The sequence below is a fragment of the Ixodes scapularis genome, unplaced genomic scaffold (genome assembly GCF_016920785.2).
Source record: "Ixodes scapularis isolate PalLabHiFi unplaced genomic scaffold, ASM1692078v2 PGA_scaffold11__112_contigs__length_91849675, whole genome shotgun sequence".
NCBI lineage: Eukaryota > Metazoa > Arthropoda > Arachnida > Ixodida > Ixodidae > Ixodes > Ixodes scapularis.
In genome coordinates this window covers 28,642,336-28,668,473 of record NW_024609837.1, presented here as the reverse complement: position 1 = coordinate 28,668,473, position 26,138 = coordinate 28,642,336, and the positions used below count along the sequence as shown (strand labels likewise).

Below are 26,138 nucleotides of genomic sequence, written 5' to 3'. Positions count from 1 at the left end.
TTCTGCACACACAATAAGCATATACCCTAACGGCCATGCTATCCTTTTTTATTTTTTGTGTGCTACTTTTTTTATGGAGTCTAGACATAATGAAGAAACAGATATAGCGAAGTGATTTCAGATTCCCGTTGACTTCATTATAACCGGTCTCGACAGTACATCTAAAACTCCACTCCGCGAAAGTACAACCAACTAAGAAATGAATTCACTCAATCCTCAGGCACAGCTACAAAGATCTTGCAACGTAAAAACAGTAGTGCCAGATGAATCGCGACAACTACACATTTGCTCTGTCCCGACGGCTCAAAGTACAGCGATGACTCGTCTTTTTTAGTTCTAACAATCTTTCCACTTCTTTTACTATCCCTTTGCTACAGCCTTCCTTTCACGGATTTTTTTTCATATATTTTGTCATTTAATGATGTATAACGTAAGACTAAAGTTATTGTTTCTTTAAGCTGCTGCCCATGCAACAGGATTCCAAACCCTGTCAAGCTTCTTTTAGTGGCTTTTCGTCTAGGAGACGCTTCCGGCTTAGGTCTGGAAAAATAAAGCTTCGGATTAACACCTATGTTTCCCTAACAAAACGTCTGTAATAACGGGACAAAAACGCGAGTATTTCCAATTACTTCTCCGAAAACGTTGTCTATAATCCGTGATAAAGTGTTCCGTATCAACGAGGTACGACCATAGCCAACAATGGGGCCTCTCTCAAGCCCCCAAAGAGCCCACCTTGTAGTAGACACGGTTCAGCAGCCTGGGCACCATGGGGAGGTTGGTGGGCTTCACCTCTTGCATGTCCTGAAGAAGCGCCTTCACGTCGCCCCTGTAGAACCCCAGAGTGGCGCCGCACAGGAGGAGGGTCACCTGAAACAGGTAGCCTTCACTTTATCCTCGAGTAACAAACGAAGTGCCTCCCTCGCTTCACAAGGTATACAGTCGAACCCAGATATATTGAGTTCAAAGGGCATTATAAAATAGTTTGATATATAAATAATTTGATATACAAAAATATGTTAAATTAAGCTCGAGTTGAAATTTCCTGGCGTCTCTGCTGATACCGAAGATTGCGACAAACGGGAGCTTGCCAAATAGAGCATCCAAGAGCTGCTAAATACAGTTGAGCCTAATTGGCGGAAACGCAAACACCGCAGCGCTTACATGTGCACCTGGCTAGGACCTCCACACAGCGTAAGCGACAAAACACGAAAATAGTAATAAAAAAAACTTTCAGCCTTTCCATTTTGGTGAAAAAGGAAGAGCAGCGGAGCTGTAGCTTCTGTTTTCGGCGCTGGCTTTCCAGGCGAGCGATCCATTCATCTTTCGCAAAGGTATCTGAAGCGCACGACACAGTGGAACTTTAGGCGATAGCGGCCTCGCGGCGGTTACAGAACCATTCGCGCCGCTACGCACATCGCTGCTCTTTACGCTCCCGCTCTTCTTCCTCCAAAGAAATGCTGCTGCCATCTATGAGCGACGGCAGCAACCATTTGTCTGGTTGCCGAGGCTCGAAAGGTTGCCGCGATCTATGAGCGACGGCGGCAAGCAGACAACCGGCAAACGCAACACTCTGGACAGCTAGGGCCATCTATGAGCAACGGCAGCAACCAGAGTGTTGTGAAAACATTTGTTTGCTACTGGACACGATCCTGGGGAAACTAGCCCTTAACAGCTCCGCTGTAAAAGAAAAACGGAAAAGCAAGACATACAAAAGAATGCTCTCGATCCATAGAAAAAATTAAGGAAGCAACAAAAAAGAAACCTCAATAAATTCAAACAGCCAAAAATGAAAAGAAAAAAAAAATATGGGCAAAGAAATAACGACAAAAGAAAAGATAAACGAAGATAAGGCGTTCAAAGTGCGATTGCACAACAATACACTCAACTTGCTGAAGCCTTTTTTTTTTTTTGCTAATTTTATTTTGGGGCTGGGGAGTCGTGCAGCATCAGCAGTGTTAGGGGAAAGTGGGAAAAAGGAGCAGGGCTACTGTTCCAACAGCAAACCCTATTTGCACTCCCTACGTGCATGTATGGGTGCCCTTCCCCTTGCTTTTGCCATCCTCCACCTTTTTTCTTTTAGTTTGCTGCTTTTTTTTTTTTTTTTTTCTTTCTTACAACTGCTTTTTTGCTGCATATCTTTCATGTGTTTGCTGGCTGGGTGGTCTGCCAGCCATGCAACGCAAGCACCAGTCCAATTTTCAATATTTCAACAACTCGCTTCTCAGTCCCGGCGTCGGCACTACCACAAAGGCTGCACACTCGACTTAATCCCGAGTCAAAGCTCTTGAGGGAAAAGATGAGAGAGCAATACATGTTGGGGCCTAATGTCAAAAGCAGCTCACATTATGAGTGATACTCAAGGAAGAAGGTCCCAAGGGCCACACACTGCAATTGCGGAGGGTAAAAGTGGACGCACCTGGTAAATATGTTCGTAGATGTGTCCCGTCGGCAAAAACGAGAAGCAGATGTGATTCGGCTTTGGTTTCATTGGCTGAAATCAAAGTCATGTGCACGTTATCAGATGGAGGTTCTCACCGAATGACATACTTGTATAAAGAAACTGTCAGGGGCAAAGAAAGATATAGAAAGGGAGGTCCACTATTTGCATGAAGTGCTACATTTTGTTTTTTTAAGGGTCGGTATATGTCAATTAGGACAGTCTGTATAAGTTTCTAAAGTCAACACAAAGTCTAGAAGTTATATAAAAAATAATGCGGTGAAATGTGCAGAGCAGCTAAGATGCCAACAACATAAAGTATAATCTTTGCTTCAAAGCGATCAGGGTCACCAGAGCGGAGTGGATAATAAAACTACCAATGCCTCACCCCAGCTTGGTGATTCACAGCATGGGCCGTGGTGATGAGACCTTGGTGGGTGAGGGGTACTCCCTTTGGCATGCCTAGAACGGATCACCAGTTCATTAACCAATCACTCAATGGCAGCAAACACGTTAACGTCATAAATGAACAACTTATCATAATCATCCATTGGCAAGCTAATTGACAACTAAAGTTCAAGTTAGTACTGGAAAGAATGTTTTTTTTAATCATACAAATTTAAATTTTAGGATATGTCAAGAAACAAACAGTCGGAAAGACAAGTATCAAAGTTGTGAATACCTGTTCAAAACCTTAAAGGGAAGATGGGGCACTTCTACATTTGAGAAAAAACGCTTGAATTGTGTTCATTTGGCCTTTAGAATAACAGATATCACAATTATATTTCAATGCGACGCGCCGGAGAGCCATAAGAGCAATTTGAAAACAGGGCTGAAGCCCCGCCTCCCTAGCATTGGCAAGCCAAAAGATCCGTCGATGACGTCACGTACAGCGACTATCTTTCGCGTTTTTCTCGCGTTTAACAATACTTGCGCGGCAAATGGTTTTGGTATTTGGGTTCACGAGGTAAAAGTATACTAGAATTCACTTCTAACTCATTTTTTTCAAAAAGCTCCGTAGCTTCCCTTTAAAGCATAAGGACACAAGAAACTTTCACAGTATTCATTTTATTTTATTTATATCTATCAATATAAATGAAATGAAATTAATTGGACACGAAAACCTGTCCAGAACCTTAAAGCATGAGGACACAGGAAACTTTCACAGTACTCATTTCATTTATATGTACTCATACAGAAAGTTTTTTTGAAGTGGGAAAAATAATTATATAAAAAAGGGAACTCGAAATAAGGAAATTAATCTTTTAGAAAAGCGCTGCCTGCCGTGGCGGACGTCAAGCAGGCAGTGTAGAGCGATTATTAAAAAATTAAGGGCCTAAAATACACTAATTAACTTTTGAAATATTTGCTTCAGCTAACACATCCCAACTAGACATTGGTAGCCTGTCGTGAAAACGTGCCATAGCCGTTAAAATTAGAGAAACTGAATTTTGCTGCGAAAGCTTTTATTTGACTAGGTGGTGCAAGCCACTGCACAATTAGTAAAAGAGCAGCTGTATCTGTCCATCCATCATCGTAAGCGGTCACAAACAGCTCCAACGCACCTTCAAACTCGGTTATTATTGTTATGCTTTAATGTCTGACCTGTTGTTCCGCTCGTGTAGACGATTGCGTACAGCATCTCTGGCTTCGGAGGCTGTCATGAAAAAAAAATAAGGGAAGGAAATTGAACGAGTTATAAGTTAATTGTGGTGGTAGAATAAACATGTGCGCCTAGCTAGGGAAATATACTGATCATCAACTTTACAGAGAGTACAGTACTAGTCTCAACATTTCACTGACACCAGATGTTGACATAGCAGATGTCCCTACAAACTGCCATTAGTTGAAATTATCCAAATTATTTACTGCCAAAGGCTTCCACACCGTTTGCTCACATCAAATAAAAACAAGGGGTCTGCAAACAAGACTGAAAGAACAGACGGTGAGGGCATTACAATCACAAAGAAAAGGTTAGAAACTGGGGGAAAAGTTCTAAGGAAGTGAGAAATTAATGGGTTATACATAGGATTACGTGTTTTCGGATAAATCCAATAAACTCATAAAAACACTCGCCGGTAAATGTTTCGACAATTTGGATATACCTGGAAGGCTCCACGAGATCACGGTGGAAAAAAACAAAAAAACAGAAAGGATTATATTTTTCAGGACAGGGTAGTCCTGAAAAAAGGCCAATTAAATTATTATTATTCTTTTTAGAGCGCAGCTCTTAGGGGCCCGTTTCCAGCCTGAGCGGCGTCGGCGTAACCGGGGGGGGGGTCAGGTGACACCCCCCCCCCCCCCCCCCCCGAGGTCACGTGACTACCCGCAGGTGACGTGACCCCCCTCAGTACCCTTCCCTACTCCTCCTCAAGAGCTGCGCTCCAATTCGGCGTGACAGGGATTTGTAAACAGCTTTCATTTTTTTTTATCTTGGATTACTGGGAAAATGGAGCTTCCTATTTATCTCGTTAAGGTTCATCCAGTACAATGGGCCAATGTACTTCTGGATCACGACAAAAGCTATTGCACCGGTTACGGTTTGGACCATACTATTTGGGCTTCTTAAAGGGAGGACGGGTTGTATTCTTTTAACATTGAAACATGTGAACCTGCAGATTTCATAGGATGGGGATGGTAGCTGAAGTTATTTTTAAAGTACTGACGTTCATTGAAGTAACGCTTGTTCTCAATATTTGTCGTAGGACACTTAATACCGCTAGTAGCAAAGATGCCAGTACCAAATGCACTTGCAGAAATATCGTTCAATATCAGTGATATTTTTATGAATTTAGTGTATGTTTTTGTCAAAACATTGTATATTTTTATTTTGAAAAAAAAAAAAAAAATAGGAACAGAGTCAAATTAAACTGAATTTCAGAGAATTGGGAATCTAACCAAAAATACTCAGATAAACCCCGAGTTTCCAGCGAAAAATAAACTCTGAAAAACACCCTCCGAATTTCACGAAAAAATAGACTGCGAAAACATGGAATCCTCGTTATACGGTCCAGTGGGGGACAGGAGCCTGGTACAAAATTTCAAAGGAAGGGACAGAAACGTTTTTAGGCTAGGGGGCGCAAGTTGCTGGCCGATATAAAGGGTACAGTCACTAGCATCCGTCCATCCATTCATCCTTGGGAGTGATTTACCATGATGACGCAAAGAAAGACAACAGTATCAAAGTTTTAGGCTCCAAGCCTGCAAACTACAAAGGAAGGGCAGCCCTACATACTCCTGCCAGTCAAAACCTAACCAATACTTTGGCATAGGGCCGTTGTATTGGTTTCCATTGCTTCTTATTGCCCATACGAGCAACACCCAAAAAAGAGTCAAAGAAAAGAAAAAGACAAAATATGTGCAAAGGTTGGTGCCGAATACGTTGGTAGTGCGGAACGGTGCCCTCCGAAAATGGTGACAGTAGAAAGCAATGCCAAGGAAGAGGGTGTACGCATGCGCAGAAGCTTACAGGAAAGAAGTCCATTTTAGACGATAGTCTCCGGAATGTGAATCAATGATCGTACGCCACGGGGCCTGTGGGGTAGGAATGTAATGAATCGACGCGGGTCTACATACACCGACTGGCTGAGATATTACGAAGGGCACGCCGCGTTGAAGTTGTTGCAGAGAGGAGAGACAAGAATCTTACGATGGGTTCCCGGACGGCCTTCTTGCCACGTTCCTGGAAAGTCGGGTAGCATGGTCACACTTCTGCAGATTCAAGGTTTTCATGTACACACTGTATGCCAGACAGAACGTGTGCACGCTAACGCAGGAACAGACATATCGTTAGCTTAGTGTATTTTGTAGACTACTCTACGTGTTTAAGAGTTAAAATGTTTGCGGTGCGGACTATACGAGGAATTGTTTCTCGAGGTTGTGCGTTATCACCAGACTTGAGTGAATGAGACATTTTATGTATGGTACAATCTTCTTCTTGAGCTAATACGCCAGGTATTTGTCAATGTGCGCTGTGTAGGAGAATTCTCCGTGTGAGCACAAGGCACCAGAGATAGACTGTCTAAGAGAACTATTTTTGTTTTTGCAAGCAAAATTTATCTTTGTCGTCTATACACTGGACTATCGTTTGGAAAATATGATGCCTGTCAGAGTAACAAGTCCTACTTCAAATTTCACAAGCATGGCACAAAGCATCAGGGCTAGTTTGCTGTGTTTTCTGTGGGGGCTGTCTATGAAATGCTATTTCTATGCATTAGACAATGGCCACCATCTGCTTATATTGTATGATTAAGTTTTATTGGGTGTGCCATACGGGCTCGAATTCAGTGGGATTTAGTTTGCTTATTAGAAGTGCCATGTTGTTTTGTAGTTTTTCTGACTTTTTACTGACAGTAATCAAAAAAAAACTTCGATTGAGAGCCAGCACAGCAGTAGTCTACCTCTCCTTCATCTTTGTATTTTCAGTCACTGCAGGTTCTCATGTCTTTCGCTAATACAACTGTTCTCAAATACAAAGAGTATTCGTGTTCAAAACATGGGACACTCAAACCACAGCACGCATGGAGATAAATTCTATAGTCAAATGATGTACTGGCAGCACTGCCTACCAATGTCAGCTACGGTAATAAAAACTGAATACAATCTAAACCACAATAAAGCCCAATTAGCTTTTCTTCCTACAAGAAAAGTGATCTCCAGTAAGGTGTAATATTTATACGCCGTAATACCCCTAGAGAGCCCACCTAAAATCGAAAGCAAATCGGGTAAAAATAAGGAGTGGGCCAACTTTCAGTGTGCGATCATGTAAAAAAAAAAAAAAAGAAATGCTAGTTTTAGATTTTGTGATTTGCGAAACTTGTGATTGTGCAGGGAGGGGCAACGAACCAAACACCACTGTCCTTCCCAGACGGCAACTTTCACTCATCTCCCGTCGCGGCCAAGTAACTCCATTTCTACTGACGTCACCATTGGCCAGGCCATGAAATTACTAAAAGCGTGCTATCTTTCAGCATTTCTTTTTTTTTAAAGGGCAACTCCGCTCAATTTTGATGCTTTTGAGATAATGAGTTATTTTGCATTAAAAAGCCCTAGTAAAAGACACCACATTGTTTGCTTCGCGAAAAATGGCATATATATTTTTAAATATAATTTTTAGCTGAAACTTCGGCACCGTCCGGCAACATTGGCCTCGGGCCGCCAAGAACATGGCCATATCACGTGGTACGAGATGTCACGTGATCCTCTACGCAACGACAAGCGGGAGTGGGGTGAGCGTGCACCGCGAGTGTCGTCTGCACTTTTCGCCAGATTTTCGCGTCTACGACATTAGACGACGTCTGCACTACTGCGGCATATGTCTGCGCACGTAGTGTCCGTAGTGTGGACGAAACCCCGAAAGACAGTAGTCACGAACGGTGAGACGACGACGGAGGCTGTGACGTGGGAGACTGCGGTAACGGCGGAATCACGGCGGGTCGGCCGTACGGCTCCCAAGAGGCGCGCTGCGCAGGCACGTTACGCCAATCACGTGGACACCGCTGAGCGCCGAGAGGAAACGTTGCTGACGTCATCCGCTACGCTCGCACAGAGAAGTAAAAACAAGCAAAGGGGGCAACGGTGATGACGTTTAGCTCAATGCTGGCTCCGCCCACTTCGTAGCCTTGACTGCGCTTTTGGTTGCGCCTGAATTCGCCCGCTCGAGTCAGCCGATTTCGGCAACTTGGCAAGTTGCAAAGTTTGCCGCACCGTTTAAGAAACATTTAGACAGAACTGCGTCGTAATATTTGACGTGTGGCCTTCCTAGGCAATACTGAAGAGGACTGCGCAGCTTTTCAAAACCAAAAATGAAGCGGAGTTGCCCTTTGAATAGCAAGTCATGCCAAGAATAGGGGTGGGTTGTATTTCGGGGGGTGGGCTATCTCTTGGGATATTACTGTATGTCTTTTTCTTTGTTGCTTTTGGTTCGTCGCCATGTGCCACTTGCATGATCAAGTAAACATTTGGACTTTTTGCCTGTACAGCCCACATCAGTGTCGGATGTGAAATAAATAAACTATTGATTGTGTCGTAAAAGATCTATACTGTTTAGTGGAGATTTTCATCTGACACCCGAATAAAGGTTGCCGACGAAACTGGGGAACTCACCAGGCACTCTTTCCAGCTAAGGACTTCCAGACCTTTCGAACGACAGGCAGAAACGATGTCCCGCGTCGGGTCTTCGACCAAGATGAGCATGCGGAGCGACGGAAACTTATCTCGGCAGCTGAGAAGAAACTCTGCCTTTTCAATCGTGTCACAAACCATCACTGAGCTCTCCACTGTAACAAAAAAAAAAAAAGAAAAAAAAAAAGATGGTTGCAGTTTTTGTAATAAATGTTCTAAACAAATGACTGAAGTACTTGTGAGGATAGCAACTTGGGCAAGTTGATGAAACATCATAACAACAACAGTGCAAAGACAACACACACCCAAAGACACACACCCAAGAGACACACAGCACTGGCTTACAACTCAACTGTAATTTCGGGTTCCTCTGCGCTACGAACAAGGATTGCAAATTGTTCTGTATTCTTTGTCTTCGCAAAAGGTGCAACAAACATTGCTGCACCCCTCACAAACACGAAGAAAACAAAGCAGTTTTGCAAACCTCGTTCCTCGCCCAGAAGAACCCAAAAATACAATTAAGTTGCAAATCAGTGCCGCGCGCGCGCGCGTGTGCGTGTGTGTGTGTGTTATTGCCTTTGCACTGTTGTTATGACCAAAACACACCACTGTTGAAAATAATTCTCTGAAACAACGGAATGTAGGCTAGGACCTTGTTCTCGGCGCTTTTGTACTTTTTAAGCTATGAACCAACTGGCCCGATTAACTACTTTAGAGCAGAACATTGATAGGTGATAAAGAAAAACACTTTAATAAGAAAGAATGGTTAGAGCAGCATTCAGCATCTCAACTCAGGGTTATATCCAAATCAACCCTACATTCTCAATGGGCATCGGCGCTAAGAACAAAAAGTGTTATTGCTGTTGCAGAGTCACGAGTGGTCCCAAGCTTGCTGGCCGAGGACGAGGCAGTCTACGCTCGTAAAATGTCGTAGATAGTCCTGTTCACCGTAATTGCGCCAAATCCTAGTGCACGTTCCAGAAAGCTCCTTGTACGCACCAGTCTCAGCAGTCTGGTGCTCGTCTAATGTTGTATCATCACTGAGAGCCTTTCAACATAGAGCAAGTGCTTGCAACGTAGTTGCCTGTTTGCCTGCTGTTTTGTTTTTCTTTTCTTTCAAAGGCACCCTGAAAAGCTGATTGGCATTTGCTCAAAAATAATATCAGAGTTACGAACCTTGTCCCAGCACAAACGCAATGGCATCCTTGTCGGCGTTTGCGGTGATCGGACAGGATGTCATCGAGAACATTGACAACGAGTAGTGAGACACCGCATACTGCAGGGGAGGGAAATACACGTGCAGTCTTTTAGAAAATCGTGCCACATGAAGCTACATTCGTTGTAAATATTGTAAACGTTTCCAGCTCAGAGTGCCGTTCCATCCGACAGGACGACGAAGTTTACGGTGCAGGTCCCCAATAGGGTTCGAGATTAAAGCGAACGTATGATTTGCTTCCGCTCAGGGACGACAAAAAGTATAGCCCCCAACAATATTGAGTGGAGATGAAATTGGTACTAGAAGCATAAATATAATGTTGCCGTAAACTCTGACTTTTTAGGGGTATCAAACTTTAAAAAAAATATAATTATGATGCTAGCACAGGAACCCCGACCGTCAGCGAGCCATTTCCATTCATTCAAATTAATCAGCAGAAAAGAAGAAAAAGAAGACATAAGCAATGGGCTATTGTTTTGCGCATAGCCACTGCTGTAGCCTACTGTTCCGTGCCACTGGATTATATAGAGACTTTCTGCGAAAATTGGAGTACAAGCTACGCTGTTCAAAACGTTCTGTGCCAACTCTTGCATTTCATTGCAGAAATTGCCGAGTTCTAAGCCCTCTCATCTGTTCAACATTGCTGGAAACCAGATGGGAGGAGGCGTAATTTGAACAACAAGCCAACTTAAGCTGGGTAAAAAAAAATAACTGAGCTGCCCCGAGTTCATTCACAGTACAATCGCACCAACAGCTGCGACACGTCTCGGCAAAGTCTTTGGAAACCGGCGTTGCGTTCGCGCACCGTGGAGTGTGTGAACAAATGTGTTCTGGACAAAACAGACATTTGTTTCGTTCCAAACGCCTGTTTTTTTTTTTGTTCCGGAGCGCGCGAAACCACGTCTCCTGACTCGAGCACTTGGCATTGACAGTGCTACGGCGCCATTTCGTCATCCGATTTTTTTTTTCTTTTTCTGGAGAGTGCACGCAACGGACTTTGAGTAAAACAGCTGTCCCTCCTCTCCCCCTCAAATTTAAAGCAAGTTGTCAATGCTGTGGCATCACCCAGTGGTAACATCTCCAGCGGACCCAGGTTCGATTACCACGGGCAGCAGGCAATAGTTTTCAAGGATTTGGCAACGTCGACGACGGAAACCCTACGTAGCCAACTACAACATCAAGAATGGACGTCATTTCCAGTGGTGGGAAAAGCCCATGGCAGCTATCGCTGTAAAACGATCTCAACTGAATTGAACGCGCTATGTCCACTCTCACTGCATGCCTCATCAACTCCATGCCTTGGTGTATGTGCGTGCATGCATGCATTCAACGATCGCACGGGATTTAAGAGGCGACGAATTAACCAGGCGCATCCAAACGACCAGCCCATATGCAAACAAAAAAGAATAAGGTTTTCCCGTTCCTTCCTTTTCGCTCGTTCTACGCCTCGCTGACCACGCAACGCAACGGTGCACTTTCCCTCTCCACGCGGCTAGCCCCCTCCTCTCCCCAAGGTCGCCGGAGCGACGCTCTTGCAAACAACGCGTCGAGCATTTCGAGGAGCCGAATTCCTAAAACAAACAAGTGTGCACTGCATTCGTGCCAATATGGCACATATTATTTTTATTACCGCCCCATACTGGGCCCTCTGCTTTGTAAGTGTACCTGCTGAGAATTACAAGGGAGGGGCGGGGACAGGACTTGGTGAACAAGTTTTTGATTGCTACGTCTGCATGTCGCTGCCTTGTCACCTGCCTCTGCATTGCTATCCAACGCACTTTATTAAAAGAATACGACAAAAACAAAATCGGGTTTGGTGGCATTGCAATATGGTAGTTTCTTTATCGTAACTCTGCTGGTCCACGTTACCAGCAGAGTTACTATAAAGAAACCACCATACTGCGATGCCACCAAACCTGACGTACCAGCCAGGCTCGATGCGAGCCAAGGTCAAAAATGAGCGTCATTTTAAGATATTCTTGCTACACAGCAGGCATGTTTGAAAGGGTCTGTAAACTTTTCTAAAAAAAAACACGAACAGAGAGCATGGCACAGCAGCATATGAAAGTAGAGCTGTGCAAACATCATAGCTCAAGATTTTAATCAATAAAAAAACAATACTGATATAAAATTTACTTGACTAAAGACAGCTCTGACTGTACTCCTTTTTTGGGTTGTTATCGCTCAGAAATTCACACCTTATTACTCCTTATCTGGCCTTGTATCAGCTGTATGATTAGCTTCGACCTACAGGGTGTTCTCGAGCGCCATTCAGTCGTAAAGAAATCTGCATAAATAAACCAATTAACTGATTGCAATGAAACTTTTCACACAGGTGCCTTAGGTAGTGCATTTATCATCAAGAAAAAAATGTTAACTATGAAATAAATCTGTGTTTTCTCATGCACACGGAAGAAAACTGGCATAAACCGTATGGATCACGCAGCCACTCACGAACGGCACAACGTAAAGCAAAAACATGAAAGCTGGCATCCAGCAGATGCAAGTGAAAACAGCCTAAACCAGACGGTTTTGAACAATTCCCTTCCTATCTGCAAAAAAAAAAAAAGACGGGTGTTTTTAGGTTTAAATATATTTCCTCTAAAACTTACACTCATGAAATTTGAATATGATAAATGCACCACCCAAAGGCATCTTTGCAAAAAGTTTCACTAAACTCTGTTCACTAAATTATTTATAACAAAAAATTACGCCTGGATAGCGCTTGAGAGCACACCTGTATTGTATGAGGAGTTTCGACCCAATGAATGGGTCAACTGTTAAACTCCTTAACTGCTACAAAGGAAGGCGGGGTCGACACTTACCTCGAGACTTCCTCGGCAGTTCACAGTGACGATGCTCTTTTCGGGCTCCTGTCCCAGACCAAGGAGGCCCGAACCAAACTGCTGGCATTTCTCCAACAGCTGGGCCATCATACAATGCCAAATTAGCGGCATCCCAATTAACAACCGTCAGGAATCACTAATTCGAGGATTCGAGACCCACACGAGTAGAGAGGTGAGTTTTCTTATAAAAGCTTTCTAGCCAAAAAATAAAATAAAAATAATCTGTACAGCTGTTTTTTTTTCTTATTTCGTGCTGTTTCAGAGATTAAGCCAAGCTTCTTGGTGAAATGTTGGCTCAAACTACCTTTGCAATTAATTTTTCGAATTAGTTGTTTGCTGCACGATAACAAGCACATTAGGTGGACCAGCATTTTTAACTATACTCTGTTTCACCTTATAATGTACCACCGCAGGAAAGGCTACAAGCGCGAGCTCCTTGCTCAGGGCACATCTTGGCAGCACAAGCTCTTGTGCGTTAAAAGTAGCTCCCAACGCTATGAGCTCGCGCTTGTAGCCTTGTCTGCGGTACAACATAAGGTGAAACGGAGTATAGTTTCCTGCAGCAGTTTGCCACCTGTCACAAGTCGAGCCACTAAAAAAGAAGTTGGCCACCTTGAGCAAACAAAAATGTAAGTGCACGAACGAGCTGGTGTAAATTTAACGTTGTTGCAAAGAATTCCGAGACTAAGGTAAAATAAAAGAGAGCAAAAACACACAAGTCCCGTGTTTCCGCTGTTCCCTACGTCGCCTCAGTCTAGGGGTTCTTCATAATTATGGCAACCTTTTAGCAGGTTAAGATTTAAGTTGCGGGGGCTAGATGGCGCCAGTCGTTGCCGAACTCGTAGGGGGAAGTCAAATGTTGATCTATCCATTCATTGCTCACCACAGCTTAGTTCTAATAGGACTGCTTGCTAGAATGTCCCCCTCCCGCAGTCGACTGGACTTCCTGTTTGCGCCGAAGGAACAATGCACACCTCATCGTAACTGATCCAGCGTAGCTCAGTGAGTCCTTGGCTCCAGTATCCAAACGCTTTCTTGTTATCTGCAAAAAAAGAAAAAGACAATCACATGTTCATTACGATTATTTTATAATTTAGTTTACAAGATCACTACTACAAATAGTAAAGAGAAGTAAAAGAAAAGGTTACTCAGAAATAATACAGAAATCAGGAGGCCAATAAGTCCATTTCCAAGAACTACAGAAGGTGACAGGTTAGGAGTTCAGGGGGAAGCTCCTCCTCCCTCCTCTCTCCACTTTAGCAGACTGAATGCTGGAGGAGGTTTCCCCCTCTCCAGCATTTGCACTGCTAAGATGCAAAAAAGTGGAAGGAACTTTTATTAAAGTACTGGTGCTGGATTGACCATATTAAGTAAATTGTCTAATAAGCCAAACTATCGTACATATTTCGAGGTAACATAAATTAAATGTAAATGTAATGCATTTTTTAGGTTTATTACTTGGGTAAGTAAAGCAAGTTAGCGAAGGCCTTATCAAATGTTATCTACTCCTTGAGGCAACATCCCACCAATATTTTTTTTTTTAATTTTCTCGTAGGTCGATTTTCTCTATTCCCCTCTTTTGTGCATAACCTGCGTTCTTCCGTTCACACATGCCTCAAACCTGGCACGCAAGTGGCCAGTACCCTAAACATCTCGAGAAATCTACCATACGCCTATCAGGCTGCTGGCTGCTTTGCTTCAAGATAAATCCAGACGCGCGTCACAGGCCACGAATAGAACAGAACCAGCTGAGAAAAAGAAAAATTCTAGTCTCGCGTTTCGAAGACCAACACTGAGACAAGACTAAAGTGCTATGGCTGTCACAGACATTGCATAAAGGACACTTAGGTGCAGTTCTGCTCGTAAATAAGATGAAAGGATGTTTCCGGGCAGTCACGTTTTATTTACCATTCAGTGTCCTCCCTAGCAAGATGGCCTCGTAGACTGTTGTCACTTTGCTCTTGCACTCGTCCTTGGACGATTCAATAGCAGACACTCGTATCCGTTCAGGTCCCTTGATAAAGAAAAACAAAGAAAAAGGAAAGGAGTTAGATGAAATGCCACAAGGACCATCTTGCTTTTCTAAATAAACAGGCGTAAACATGACCAGGAAGTCGGTGACACAGAACTTTGTGCTCTCCATGCTTGCTCTCCCTTTTTTGTCCCAGACCCTTTCCCTCCATTGGGGAGAGAAGGAGACAAAAGTTTCTGCCCCGCAGGAAATGTATGTAAAGCTTCAGTGACAGTTTTTTTTTTTTTTGAGAGAGAGACGACAGATTTCCACTTTTTGGTGAACTTGGAACTATGCAATGCCATTGGACGCATGCGGTGCGATAACGACCGCAGGGAGAATTAAACGCTTTTAAGCTTAGAAATTGTCTCTAGTTTATGCTTGTGCTAGATATTTTCTTTCTTTGTATGCTTGCTAGATATTTTCATCTGAGATAATGAACTTTGCCTCAAGAGACCCGTTTTATAGTCCTCCTAAATGAAATTTACTGGAGAGCACACTAGCAGGATGTTTTTGAAAGGTTTGCGTGTCCTTACAAGGCAGATATGCAAAAAATATGTAAAACAGTACAAAAAGAAAAGGGCCCATTTTCTAATGCATCACTTTACCTGTTATGGTATTTACAGACAAATATTTTCCCAGTCATTCTTGCATGCAGCTATGCGCTAATAAAGAAAATGTGATAACTGCTTCCACACAAACAATATCTTTGACATACCCAACAAAACTGTATTTTTTATCAACCTCTTATCAAATTTATTTGGTCATACACAGCTGTAATACAGAGTTCGGACACTCAGGGGGCAGCTCTTACAATTCTTCCTTGAAAATGCTGATCCCTGGTCAATTTCTGGTTCAACAAACTTCAGAAACAAAAAGGAAGTTTCATTCATGCTAGCATAATCTCCTCTATCACAAAAAAGAGCCCCCTCTGTGCAATGACATGCTTGCTTCACTTAGTGTGATTGCCTTCATGATCAGTGATATCAGGAGGTGAAAGGGTATTGGAGAGATAACAGCAATATTTACACACGGGATCCACCGTGCTGTACAATTATCAAACGTTCTCATTTAAAAGGTACCAAACTGATATAACTTTTGGTTGAGAATGGTGTTCGTAAATACTTAGTAAAAGGGTAAATTTATCTTTGAGGATAAGTGAGAGCAACGTATCAATCAACATTGCTTTCAACTAGGGATCATAGACAAAACCTGAGGTTTCTCAACTTCTTTGAAAAGCACCTCTTTGGAAACGAATAATTATGCCCCGCTGAAAATCGATTCCCCCGACTATCTTGTCGGTCTCAGTCAACATTCTTCCTGATTGCGCCCTCAAGAAAGTTAAATGATGACGACGATAGTGATAATAATTACGGCTGGGCATCTGGTCGATTTACCTAACCAATTAACCCATTAATGCTTTAACCGTGATTAATTTTTTTAAACCGGTATATCAATTAAGTTTTGGCAAACAAAAAAGAAAAGTCAAAATGCAACGCTTTTACCACGCAGATGTGGCTGAGTACACCTGTATGAAGGAAAGCTTTAGAAGAAATTTTTACCTAAAGTGAACTGTAGCGGCAAGAATTGTAACTCTAAACAAATGGCACTTCAATATCGTGTCAGTGTCCATTTAGCGCAGCAGAGACTATTGTGAAGAATCGGAGGAGTTCGCCATTTCCAGAGAATATCAACAAACCTCTCTGCCCTTCCAGATGAAGTAATAATCTGCGTGTGGGGGACTTCAACCACACATCAAGGTTGATTTAAAATCCAAATTTGTACTGTGCCATTTATGACATACTCAGCAGAGGCAAAACATTTAATTTTTTTTTTTACAATTAATTGATTAAAGTGTGGCAATTAATCTGGATAAGACTTATCACTGACGTCCAGCCCTAATAATAATGAAAACAGACCTATTTTAATTACTTTTCTTTTAGATGTGTAACTTATGAAGTTCACAGATGTAAATTCCTGACAACTATGTGAAGATTTTAAGTTGGACATATTTTCTGGGACCTAAGGAAATGAGGGGGGTGGCGTTCTCTCCCGAAACTTGAGCAAAATACAGACATGCTAGGATCCATAGCTTCTTAATCAAAATCTCACCAACGATTTATATATAAAAACAGAAAAATCGAGACGGAACTTTGAAGTTACTTGGAGAGAGATTGAGCAAGCTATCTCCTTCACCTTTTCCTACTTGAGAAGCCTGTCATCTTAAGAAAACTGGTTCTGACGGCAATGCCACGGGGAAATAGCAGCAATTGAATGAAGTTGCGCAGAGCGAACTTCGTTAAACCATATCAAGAAGGTTCACAGTGGCACAAAGTTCCGACGTTCAAACCTTCGCAAAATGTCCAGCATGCACTTACCGGCAAAATCCGACTCTGACAAGCGATGAGCTCTCGGTCCGCCGCACTGCCGATATTGGACCACTGCCGACACGAGGAAAGAGATTCCCATTTCGAGCAGACCGCAAGAAGGCGTCGGGCGAAGAGCAACTTGGACATTGACGGAACACTTCGCGCGAAGGGAGAAAAATGTCCTTAAGCACGCGACGCCAGACTGAATTTGCACCGAGTTTAAACGAGGACAACGAGCGCATTCAACAAGTGGCGCAGCTCTCAAATGCTCCGCTGACCGTGCGATCGTGCCGCCACTGCCTCCAGCACCGACGAATGCGGAAAAGTGATGAGAGAAGGAGGTGCCGGAAAAAGAACAAAAAAGGGAAAAGAAAAGTACTACGAAACGCGAAGCTTATCACTCTAATCCGCGCTCGCTCTCGGTAGGGTCCGTGGTCCGTAGCTCATTCGAGGGTATCTGTTTTCCTCGTAGCACTAGTGGCACTCTGCCTACTCCATCACTTTTCTTTTTGAGAGACACTACAGAGGATCACTTGACACCTCCCCCAGCCGACTGACGTCGTTGCCGCAGCCCCCGTGGCTTCGGTGCAGCACAATGTGTCGGGCTGTCTCGTTTACGGCCTTCCCGCCACGTGGCTACTCACTATTTAAACGTAAAACGGCAACTACCGCCGACTACCGCTACGGCTACTCGACAACCCCGCCGACCCCACTGCTCGCCACAACCGTTCTCTGCCTGCCTTCTCCCTCTGCCTTCTCCGCCAATATCCATCCCCGAGCTGCCCGAGCTCTTCTCTTTTTCTCCTTCTCCCCTCTCCCTTCCCCCCTCCCTTTCTCTTCTCTTCTCTTCCCTCCCTCCCCCCCCCCCCCCCCCCCCCCCCCGTTGGATTGGATCGTGACGGCTAGGGCGCGGATCTGCAGCCCAGTGTAGCCACACAGAGCGCCGAATACGCCGCGATCGGCTAGGTTTGATGCAACACTGCCAACTCTGCAGCCCGCTCCATAAATCGCACCGTGGTTTATGGAGCGGCTCGACCATGGGCTCAACCGCTCAACCAGGACATCTGCGTCGTGCATCCCCGACGCGCGCAGCGGAGTTTTTGAACTCCTTCAAAACGGTTTTGAACTCCTCGGTAGTTTTAACAGTTTACAACCCTAGACGATGCAATGTAATGTTTACAACTCCCGAAAGATAGCCCACCCCTATTTTTGGCTCGATTTGCTATATTCTTTTGAACACCGAGAGATAATAGTAGTGTTGGGATCAATGATGACCTCCGCGTAAATGCGGCTAGTTAGCTATGGCGAAAGGGATATAAGTGAACGTTACTGCCTGGGGAGTACAGTAATCTTTGCTTCGTTGCCCCTTGCCATCATACAAAGCTTGGAAGAGACACAACCTAAAAATGGCAATTTTTTCAACTTTTCTTGATTGTACACCGAAAGTTAGTAATTCCATATTTTCACCCGATTTGCTCTTGACGGCCCTGCATTAAAGGGGTCCTGCAAGGACTTTTTTACTGGTTTTTAATTTGCACCGAATCTGAACGCACTGAACGAAGTAACTTAACGAAACCTTTCTTTTTTCGAATTTCGCTTTAGTTTAAAAGTTATAGGCAAATTAAAACTACAAAAACAAGCAAAAAATAACCTCCTTCATGACGTCCTTGGTTGCTTTAGTGGCCGTGAACTAGAGGAGGGGTAGTGAGCTTGGCGAGTGACGGAGGTCGTCTCGCCTCCGGCCACGACGAGAGAAGAGGGGAAGGAGGAACTCCCTTTTTCCCGAGAATGCCTTTTGTGTGTCACAGAAGTCGCTATTGTCCCCCTACAAGATTATAGAAGATTAACCCGTCGCTCAAAATTCGTACAAAAGCAGCCGCTTCGGTGGCTGGAACGACTAGGCCATCCTCTCGACATCAGCCTCGCCGTAGCTTCGCTCGTCTTGAGACGACCTACGTCACGATTGCGTTGGACGTCACGTGGTCTCCACTAGGCCTTTTCCGAGCGCTTGCCAGAGTGGGCCGTTTATAACGAAAAATACAGCCACCAGGCTCAAAATACCAACGTGAGATTGCCATTTACGGATATTGTGGATCATATTCAACCTATTTTTGAACACGACGGGAATATTTCAAATATTGTTGAAGTATCCCTTTAAGGGAGGGGCTAAAAAGGCTGGAGCCCAGGGCCACACCTGAAGAAGGCGGGAGGGAGGTTTTCGCTTGGCTCTCAGGGCGGGACCGTGGGGGGGCCCTCGCTCGGGTAGCCCTTTCTCCCTTGTAGGTTAACAGAAGGCACCCAGAAAAGAGGCATTTTTCGCTTTTCTTGTGTTGTTGCTGGCGTGTCAAACAACCACTTTGGTCGTAAATCAATTTGGCCTGGGACAGTTGCCTCTCGTCGGCTTCTTCAAAGGGCTTTTCCTCTACAGGGTCAATTTACTTTTTCCAGCGCCAACCATACTTCGCTTCATCTCGTGTCGAACCACACAACGGAAGGCTAGGGGCCTCCACAGCCAATCAAGTGCCAGTCCAGAGGTGTCGTCACGCACTAATACATGCCCGAGGAGCCAGGCAAAATCACTTCTGAACTTGCGGTTGATTGGCTTTGCTTTCTTTTTTTCAGGTCGTTAAAAACCAATATTTTGATGGAGGGGATTATACTGAACGACTGTACTTTCTGGGTGGCACTAGGGTGTTTTGAAGCCACGATATTTGGCTTAACAACAGAAAATGTTTTACGGTGGCTGAATTGCTAAGGGTCCCTTCTTGTTTGTGCATCTGTATGCGCTCTATTTTTTGTTTTTGCTTGCCACTTCGCTTTTCAGATAGCGGCACAATGACAATTGCCTAATCCACATTTTTTTCTTTCAAATTACAACCAGGCACATACCTCAACCACTCAACTTAACAACTGCCAAAATGCGTGTCCCACTTGGTGCAGATGCATGCATCATTTGTTTCACTTAAAATTGTTCGTTTCGAGAAAGCATTGTACATAGCCTACCCCAGAGCACGGCCCTGCCTAGAGAGAACACATCTGGCAATCATTCTCAAGAGCCACTTGCCGAGTGTAACGTTTATAGGGTGGGAGGAGCCACAAATATTTCCGCGCATTGCCTCTTGATTGGTTCTGCTGGGTTTAAAGGGGCACTGACAGGTCAAAATCATATTTTTTTTTATTATCTGAAACGATTAAAAACCGTGTTTACACATTATCCTCAGAATTTGAAGCCTGGGGACTCAGTATTTGTGAAGTAAAAAAACAAAATCCAAAAGCCGATTTTGAAGTTCCCGCGCTCTACGGGCCAGAGGAGTGACGTCAAAAATCGAGGCGACCTGTGACTCGAGTTTTTCTCCTGCCTCCGAAACCGCCCCAACCGGAAGTGGCGTTGCCCCCGGGATCCGCGCATCGCGCATCCTCCTTCTCCCTTCTCCGTGCGTGTCGCCTTTCGCTGCAAGCAGACGACGCTGTACTTTCGAGTTCGAAGTTTCAGGGATCTCAAATTCTTTGAGATCCCAAATTGTTCCAAAGTTTGTGAGGTTGAACAGGACGCGTAGTGGACTCGTGTCGGCGACGTGAGGGACCATGTCGCGCCGGTGCTGCGTGAAAGGATGCCCCGGCGGAATCGCAACCGAAAGCACGCTGCTGCACAGGTTCCCAAAATCTGTGCCAGAGAAGGCGGCCTGGCTAGCTGCAATTCCTGAACGACTTCTCGAAGGCTTTGGACCTAAGTCCTTTATTTGTTCCCGACACTTTGTCGACGAAGATTATGAGGTCAGTCCAAGCGTATCTAGAGCGTTGGGGGTTAAAATGGTACCTCGGTTGAGGCGTAGTGTTGTACCGACGAACTTCCCGCAGCAGGTCACACCACGCCAAGCAAAGCGCCCAAGACTAGAGGTAAGTCTACCAAATATATCTCATTAAATGCAACTTGGACTTAACCACAATCTCGATGAACGCCAGCCGACATTGGTGCGCGGCATGAATTAATATTTGCCTGCTCTTTGCTCGCCACTCGAACGTCGGCTCGTCCCAGCCGCTGGGACGGGCCAACAAATTTGCACCTCGTTAACGGAGCACACTACGTAGACGTTTAAATTTGTAGCTAAAGCCGGAAGGTTGGGTATATTTATTTGCCAATTATATCCCGTTTTTTTTTTTTTTATATTCTTACAGATTAGTTTTAGAAAAAAGCCATGAAAGGTACACTTATGCTGTTTGCGCGAGTGAGTTAATACGCCCAGGGGGACATTATGTGGGTGGCTAATCGTTGCTATAAGTCGGCTAATTAATTAAAATTCACTAATTTTTATTAGTGAGGATAGACATATGGTTCCAATTAGAAACATGCTGAGCGTCGTCCAAAACCCCTAAATCAGTCATTTTTAGAAAGACTGAGCGCGTGAGAAGAGCAGTGTTGCGTTGAAGTTACCACTCGTTGAGCAGACAATATGTTTTTGAATAAATTTCAAAAACCCTTTTTTTGTGATAACAAACGGGTCGATGACGTGCTTATGACTACGGGGGAGGAGGAGGAGGAGGAGGGAGGAGGGGAGGAGGGAGTATTTATTCATTAACATGTGTAAGTATTCATACTGCACTGAAGCCAATTAGCAGAAAATACCATTTTGATGACCAAGGCGTTTGGGTACATGTTTGATCGCTAAAAGGTGATGTAATAAAAAAAGATATAAAAAAGGGCACTTTTTAATATTTTTTTTAATAATGTAGTTTTAAATCATTGCATTGGATGAAATTCAGTGAATGAATTTCGAATTTAATGTAAAATACAACGCAATTTCAAGTTAACCAAAAGTGCTACCATTCGGTACTACAAAAATAAAGTGTTGAGTAAGCTGTGGGTATGATGCATCATGTGGTCTGAGGCCTCGAATTAGTCGTGAGAATATCTGAATTCTGACATTTGTCACTTTATTTTGGCTATGTGTAAAAAAACTGCCGTATAAATGCAAAAATAGGTTGTGGATACCATACAGAAAAAAAAAAAGAATGCCAGATTTTTCAGGTGTTTGTAATTTATGCTGACCAAAAACTATCTACCTTGTCCATGGTAAACGTTACACTAACACGAAATAAAATAACTTCAACATTTTGGGTGCAGATTTTGTGAAGCATAATATATGCTTTGTGAATTATGAAAGGTCACTTGTGACACGGGATGTACAAAGTGCATCGCAGAGATGTACTGGACAACTGTTGTATAGTACCCAAAGTGCACAGAATGATAATTTCATTACTTTCAGGAATCTCCGGGTGACAGCGCTGCTCCAGGACTAGCTACTCCCGACCAGTCAGCAAGCTTGGCAGCTGGGCCAACTCATGTGAGTTCACACCAAATCACCATGACACCTTATACTTGACACAAAGCAGCAGGAAAAATTATTAAAAATTAAAAGCCGTACTCCGAGATAAACTAAAATTACTTAGAACAGAATGTTTAGGTTAGACTGGTGACAGGCGATAGGTCCATTCCCAGTGTAGGAGCCAGAAAAAGAGGGGATGTCATCCAGAGACTTCATAGGATTCAAGGTGGGGGGCGACAGGCGCCCCCCCCCTTCCCCGAGGGCAGTTTCACATGAGTGGACCCCCCGGTGACATGAAAGAATGGGAGAATAGTATTTTTACAAATTCACCCCCCCCCCCCCCCCCGCCCCGGAAACAAAGTCCTGGATCCGTCCCTGGTCTTTTCTCCATCGTTATGCGATGGGTCAACAGCACACATGCACATGCCTGAACAGGACACACGCCACCAGCAAACACAGGGAAAACAGGACCGCAGCCCAAAGAAGAAAACAAATAAAAAATTCCAAGGACTCGCGTGGCAGAGTGCACCGACGAGCAGAGCCATGGGGGTGCTCCCCTCCCCACTACTTTGCGAAATTCTGCTTATGTACCACTTCAAAAATCACTTTTCCAGAGAAAAACCTTGGCGGAAGCTAACAATCCATAAAGGTACAAACAGATGTCAGGGTTATCACTCACATGACAGAGCATTACCCACATTCAATTGTCCCCGATGACAACCCAAAAGACTGAAGAGTGACAGATAAAAAAATTTTTGTGGTTCCTAACCAGACTGACAAATTCACACCTCTTTCCCACCCAAAAAACAGTACCTCGTCGCATTGGGGTGGGGCGGAAAGGTGTGCTAAAGATTAAAAGATTGAACCAACGGCTGCGGACAGTGCAGTCAGTGCCAACAAACAAAAAATAAATATCACCTAAATTCGTGACAATTGTGGACCATAAATTATCCTGTGCATGACCTATCAATTTAGAGAGCCACAAGCACTGTTTCTAAGAAGCACGTTGTTGCACATCGAGTAATGAATTTTTCTGTGTTCGTGTAAATCAGGTGTAATGCAGCTAATTTCCTTTTTTTAGTGGGTAAGCCATATATCTTGAGGAGCCTAGAGGTGCAACTGCAACAACTTATAGTTGATTTTTCCCTACCTCCTACCTTTAATTTGTAGAGGAATAAAGAAATTTAACCTGAAATAAAGAAATCTAAATTTTTTATGTCCCGTTGTCTGGATTCTAAACATTGAGATATTTCATACTTCCAGGAATGTCAGGGTGAGGAGATACCATCTCCAAATACTACTTCAAAGGATATCCACTTGGTAAGTTGTGCCTCCACATTCAACACCTGCTGTCTTCCACTACAAGACAAAAGAATGATGAGGTTATTTAAATAGCATCATCATCTGTTCCAGAGGTGCGCTAACTGTTTAGGACTGCGACCCCAAAACCTGGGCCAAACACGCTTATTAAAGAGCACAGCCTGGTTTCGTTGACTTTACCCTCGGCTTTACCAGCCACTGTTCTTAGGGGACTGTTATTTCTGTGCTAGCTTTATGCATATTCATTTTTTTTCAGGAACTCTCCAAGGCCGTGTGGCCTCGTACAATAGCCCGCGACCGTTTGAGGGGTCACAACACACACTTTGCACGTCTCTGATCTGTATAATGGATGCTGCAAAAGAAGCTCCCTCTTGAAAAGCGGGCAAAATGCTTGGGCCAGGCAAGGGACATAGTTTTAAAGTAGCTTACCAGACTGGAACTTTCAAAAGATTATTTCAATACATGTTGAAAAAAGAAAGAAACAGACTCAAGCATTTTCATTTAAAAGCAGCAGCTGACACCAAAAGAGTGAAGACATGTGTTCATATACTTGCCTATTGCATTCCTTTCTTCATTCTTTTTGAGTGACACTACTCATAACTATGTGTAGTCATTGCTGTTTGCAAATACCGACTTTACTTGTGCACGTAACATACTCGCATAATTAATTTACCCGCCATGTAAGCATAAAAAAAGTCCCTTTTGTTATTCCTGCAAAGAATTTCTAATAAAAAATGTGACTGCAATCAAGTGGTTACTACAAGAACATGACTGAAGAGCTGCCAATATAAACATTGTTTTGTCCTGCAGTAAAAAAATTGCTTTCTGTGGAAACTTTCTGTGCTTGAGCACAAGCTTTTTTTTTTATCTTTGCATTTAGGTTGTTGTGGTGCCACGCACTGAGCTCCCTACAAGCAAGCCACCACTGGATTCCACAGCCAGAAGACAAATGGGAACTGTAAGAGGTAAGCCTGAGTGTCTTTCTGTTTGAACATAAACAAATTTAACAGAAGCCCCTCTGGTACGGTTAAAGCCAGGAAAATTAAGAAGTCATCAACAAAAGACCCCAAGTTCCACGGTCCCAACATTTCAAAAATCGAATTGACTTCTTCAGGTGTGACTATTTACAAATGTGAATGATTGCTTTCATATTTTGAATACTTCAAACATTACTAACTTTCTGGCACACCTATACTCTATCGAGCCAGCCATTCAGGTCACTGTGGAATGTGAAAAGGAGGACACCTTGCTGTTTCTGAATATATTTATAAAGCGACAAAGAGAATATCTGAGGTTTACACCATACACCTTTTCATCTTAGTAGTTCCCTGACTGGCGCATAGTGTACTTCCGCCATTAAATGGTTTCACTTCGGTCGGTTTTGGTTTTAGCGTACTTGTGGCTATTGTTCTGTGCTTTATTGCATACATTTAATTTTATAATATAAATATTATGTAGCAAAAGAACAATCAAACAGTGTCATAGCTGCATTGAGAACTCCTAACCTTTTGTTTTTTTGGAACACGTGGCTGTGTGCTTCCTTCAAAGTTGACAGCCATGAACTGTCACAGCATTAGGAACAATGTTTTAGTGCTGTAGCCATTTATGCAAAAAGTTCCCTGTACAAAAAACCAAATTACCAGAACCATGCAGCTCTTCGGACGAATAAAAAAATAAGAGTATGGAAAACCTGAAAGCTTCCGCTATCACACACGTGTATGCTTATCACCGCCGGCATCCATTGAAACTTTTTTTCAGTTTGTTTAAAGGCCCGAAACATTGTGAACTCGCTGCAATTGTACCGTTGAAAGATTTAAAAGCACCAGATAAAAGACAGAGATAAACATCCACTATTTAGTGTCTCTGAGAGTTTCTCTTTTGATCATCAAAACTGCTTTCGTCTGCCTGGATGGCACAGCACAAACATTTAAGACTTTCCTGTGTCTTTTTTTCTGTCACCTTCATTTCGAACACGAGGCAAGCAAGCCACAATCATTGAGCAGACGTTGCCTTCATAACCAGTGAACTATACTGAGCCCTCGTGCTGGTCTTACCGTCGGCTTTCGATTCGGCAACGTCAGAGCTAGCGCTAATCTTCAGCATCCCAACACACATATCCAGTGCGCCGTGGCTGGATGTAAAGAGTGCGCCGTGGCTAGATGTTAAGACAACTCTAGATATTGTTAAGATGATGATGTCCACTAATTGGAAAGCAGACATAAGCATTTAAAAAAAAGTTCACCAAAGAATGCCACCACAGTAGAAAAAAAACAAACCTGCTGCTCCTCGCATGTAAATAGCCTCCCCCCCCCCCCCCCTTCAAGAAAACAAACAAAAACAAGTCGGTTTTGAAACAAAGGCACCCTGATTCGTTAAAGCTTTGTTGGCGGGTGTTTTTATTTTTTTTTTTTTATTTTTGTGTTTATGAGTATGCAAATTTTCTATCAGCAACTCACCCCAAAAAATTTCTCATTCCAGCGACACAGACTGAC

General features: G+C 43.6%; 1 protein-coding gene across 1 annotated transcript in view; it reads right to left on the bottom strand.

The window, feature by feature from the left end:
- Positions 1–17,842, bottom strand: part of LOC120843146 (long-chain-fatty-acid--CoA ligase 5) — a 31,102-nt gene extending 13,260 nt beyond the window's left edge. Inside the window, exons 1-11 of the mRNA XM_040214378.2 lie at positions 17,012–17,842; positions 14,531–14,636; positions 13,597–13,664; positions 12,602–12,700; positions 9,737–9,836; positions 8,543–8,715; positions 6,087–6,119; positions 4,043–4,094; positions 2,826–2,899; positions 2,417–2,491; positions 733–867 (exon numbers count right to left, since the gene is read on the bottom strand). Coding sequence (XP_040070312.1) covers positions 733–867; positions 2,417–2,491; positions 2,826–2,899; positions 4,043–4,094; positions 6,087–6,119; positions 8,543–8,715; positions 9,737–9,836; positions 12,602–12,700; positions 13,597–13,664; positions 14,531–14,636; positions 17,012–17,149 — 1,053 coding nt within the window. The 5' untranslated portion in view covers positions 17,150–17,842. The remainder of the gene's footprint in view (positions 1–732; positions 868–2,416; positions 2,492–2,825; positions 2,900–4,042; positions 4,095–6,086; positions 6,120–8,542; positions 8,716–9,736; positions 9,837–12,601; positions 12,701–13,596; positions 13,665–14,530; positions 14,637–17,011) is intronic.
- Positions 17,843–26,138: the final 8,296 nt, after the last annotated feature.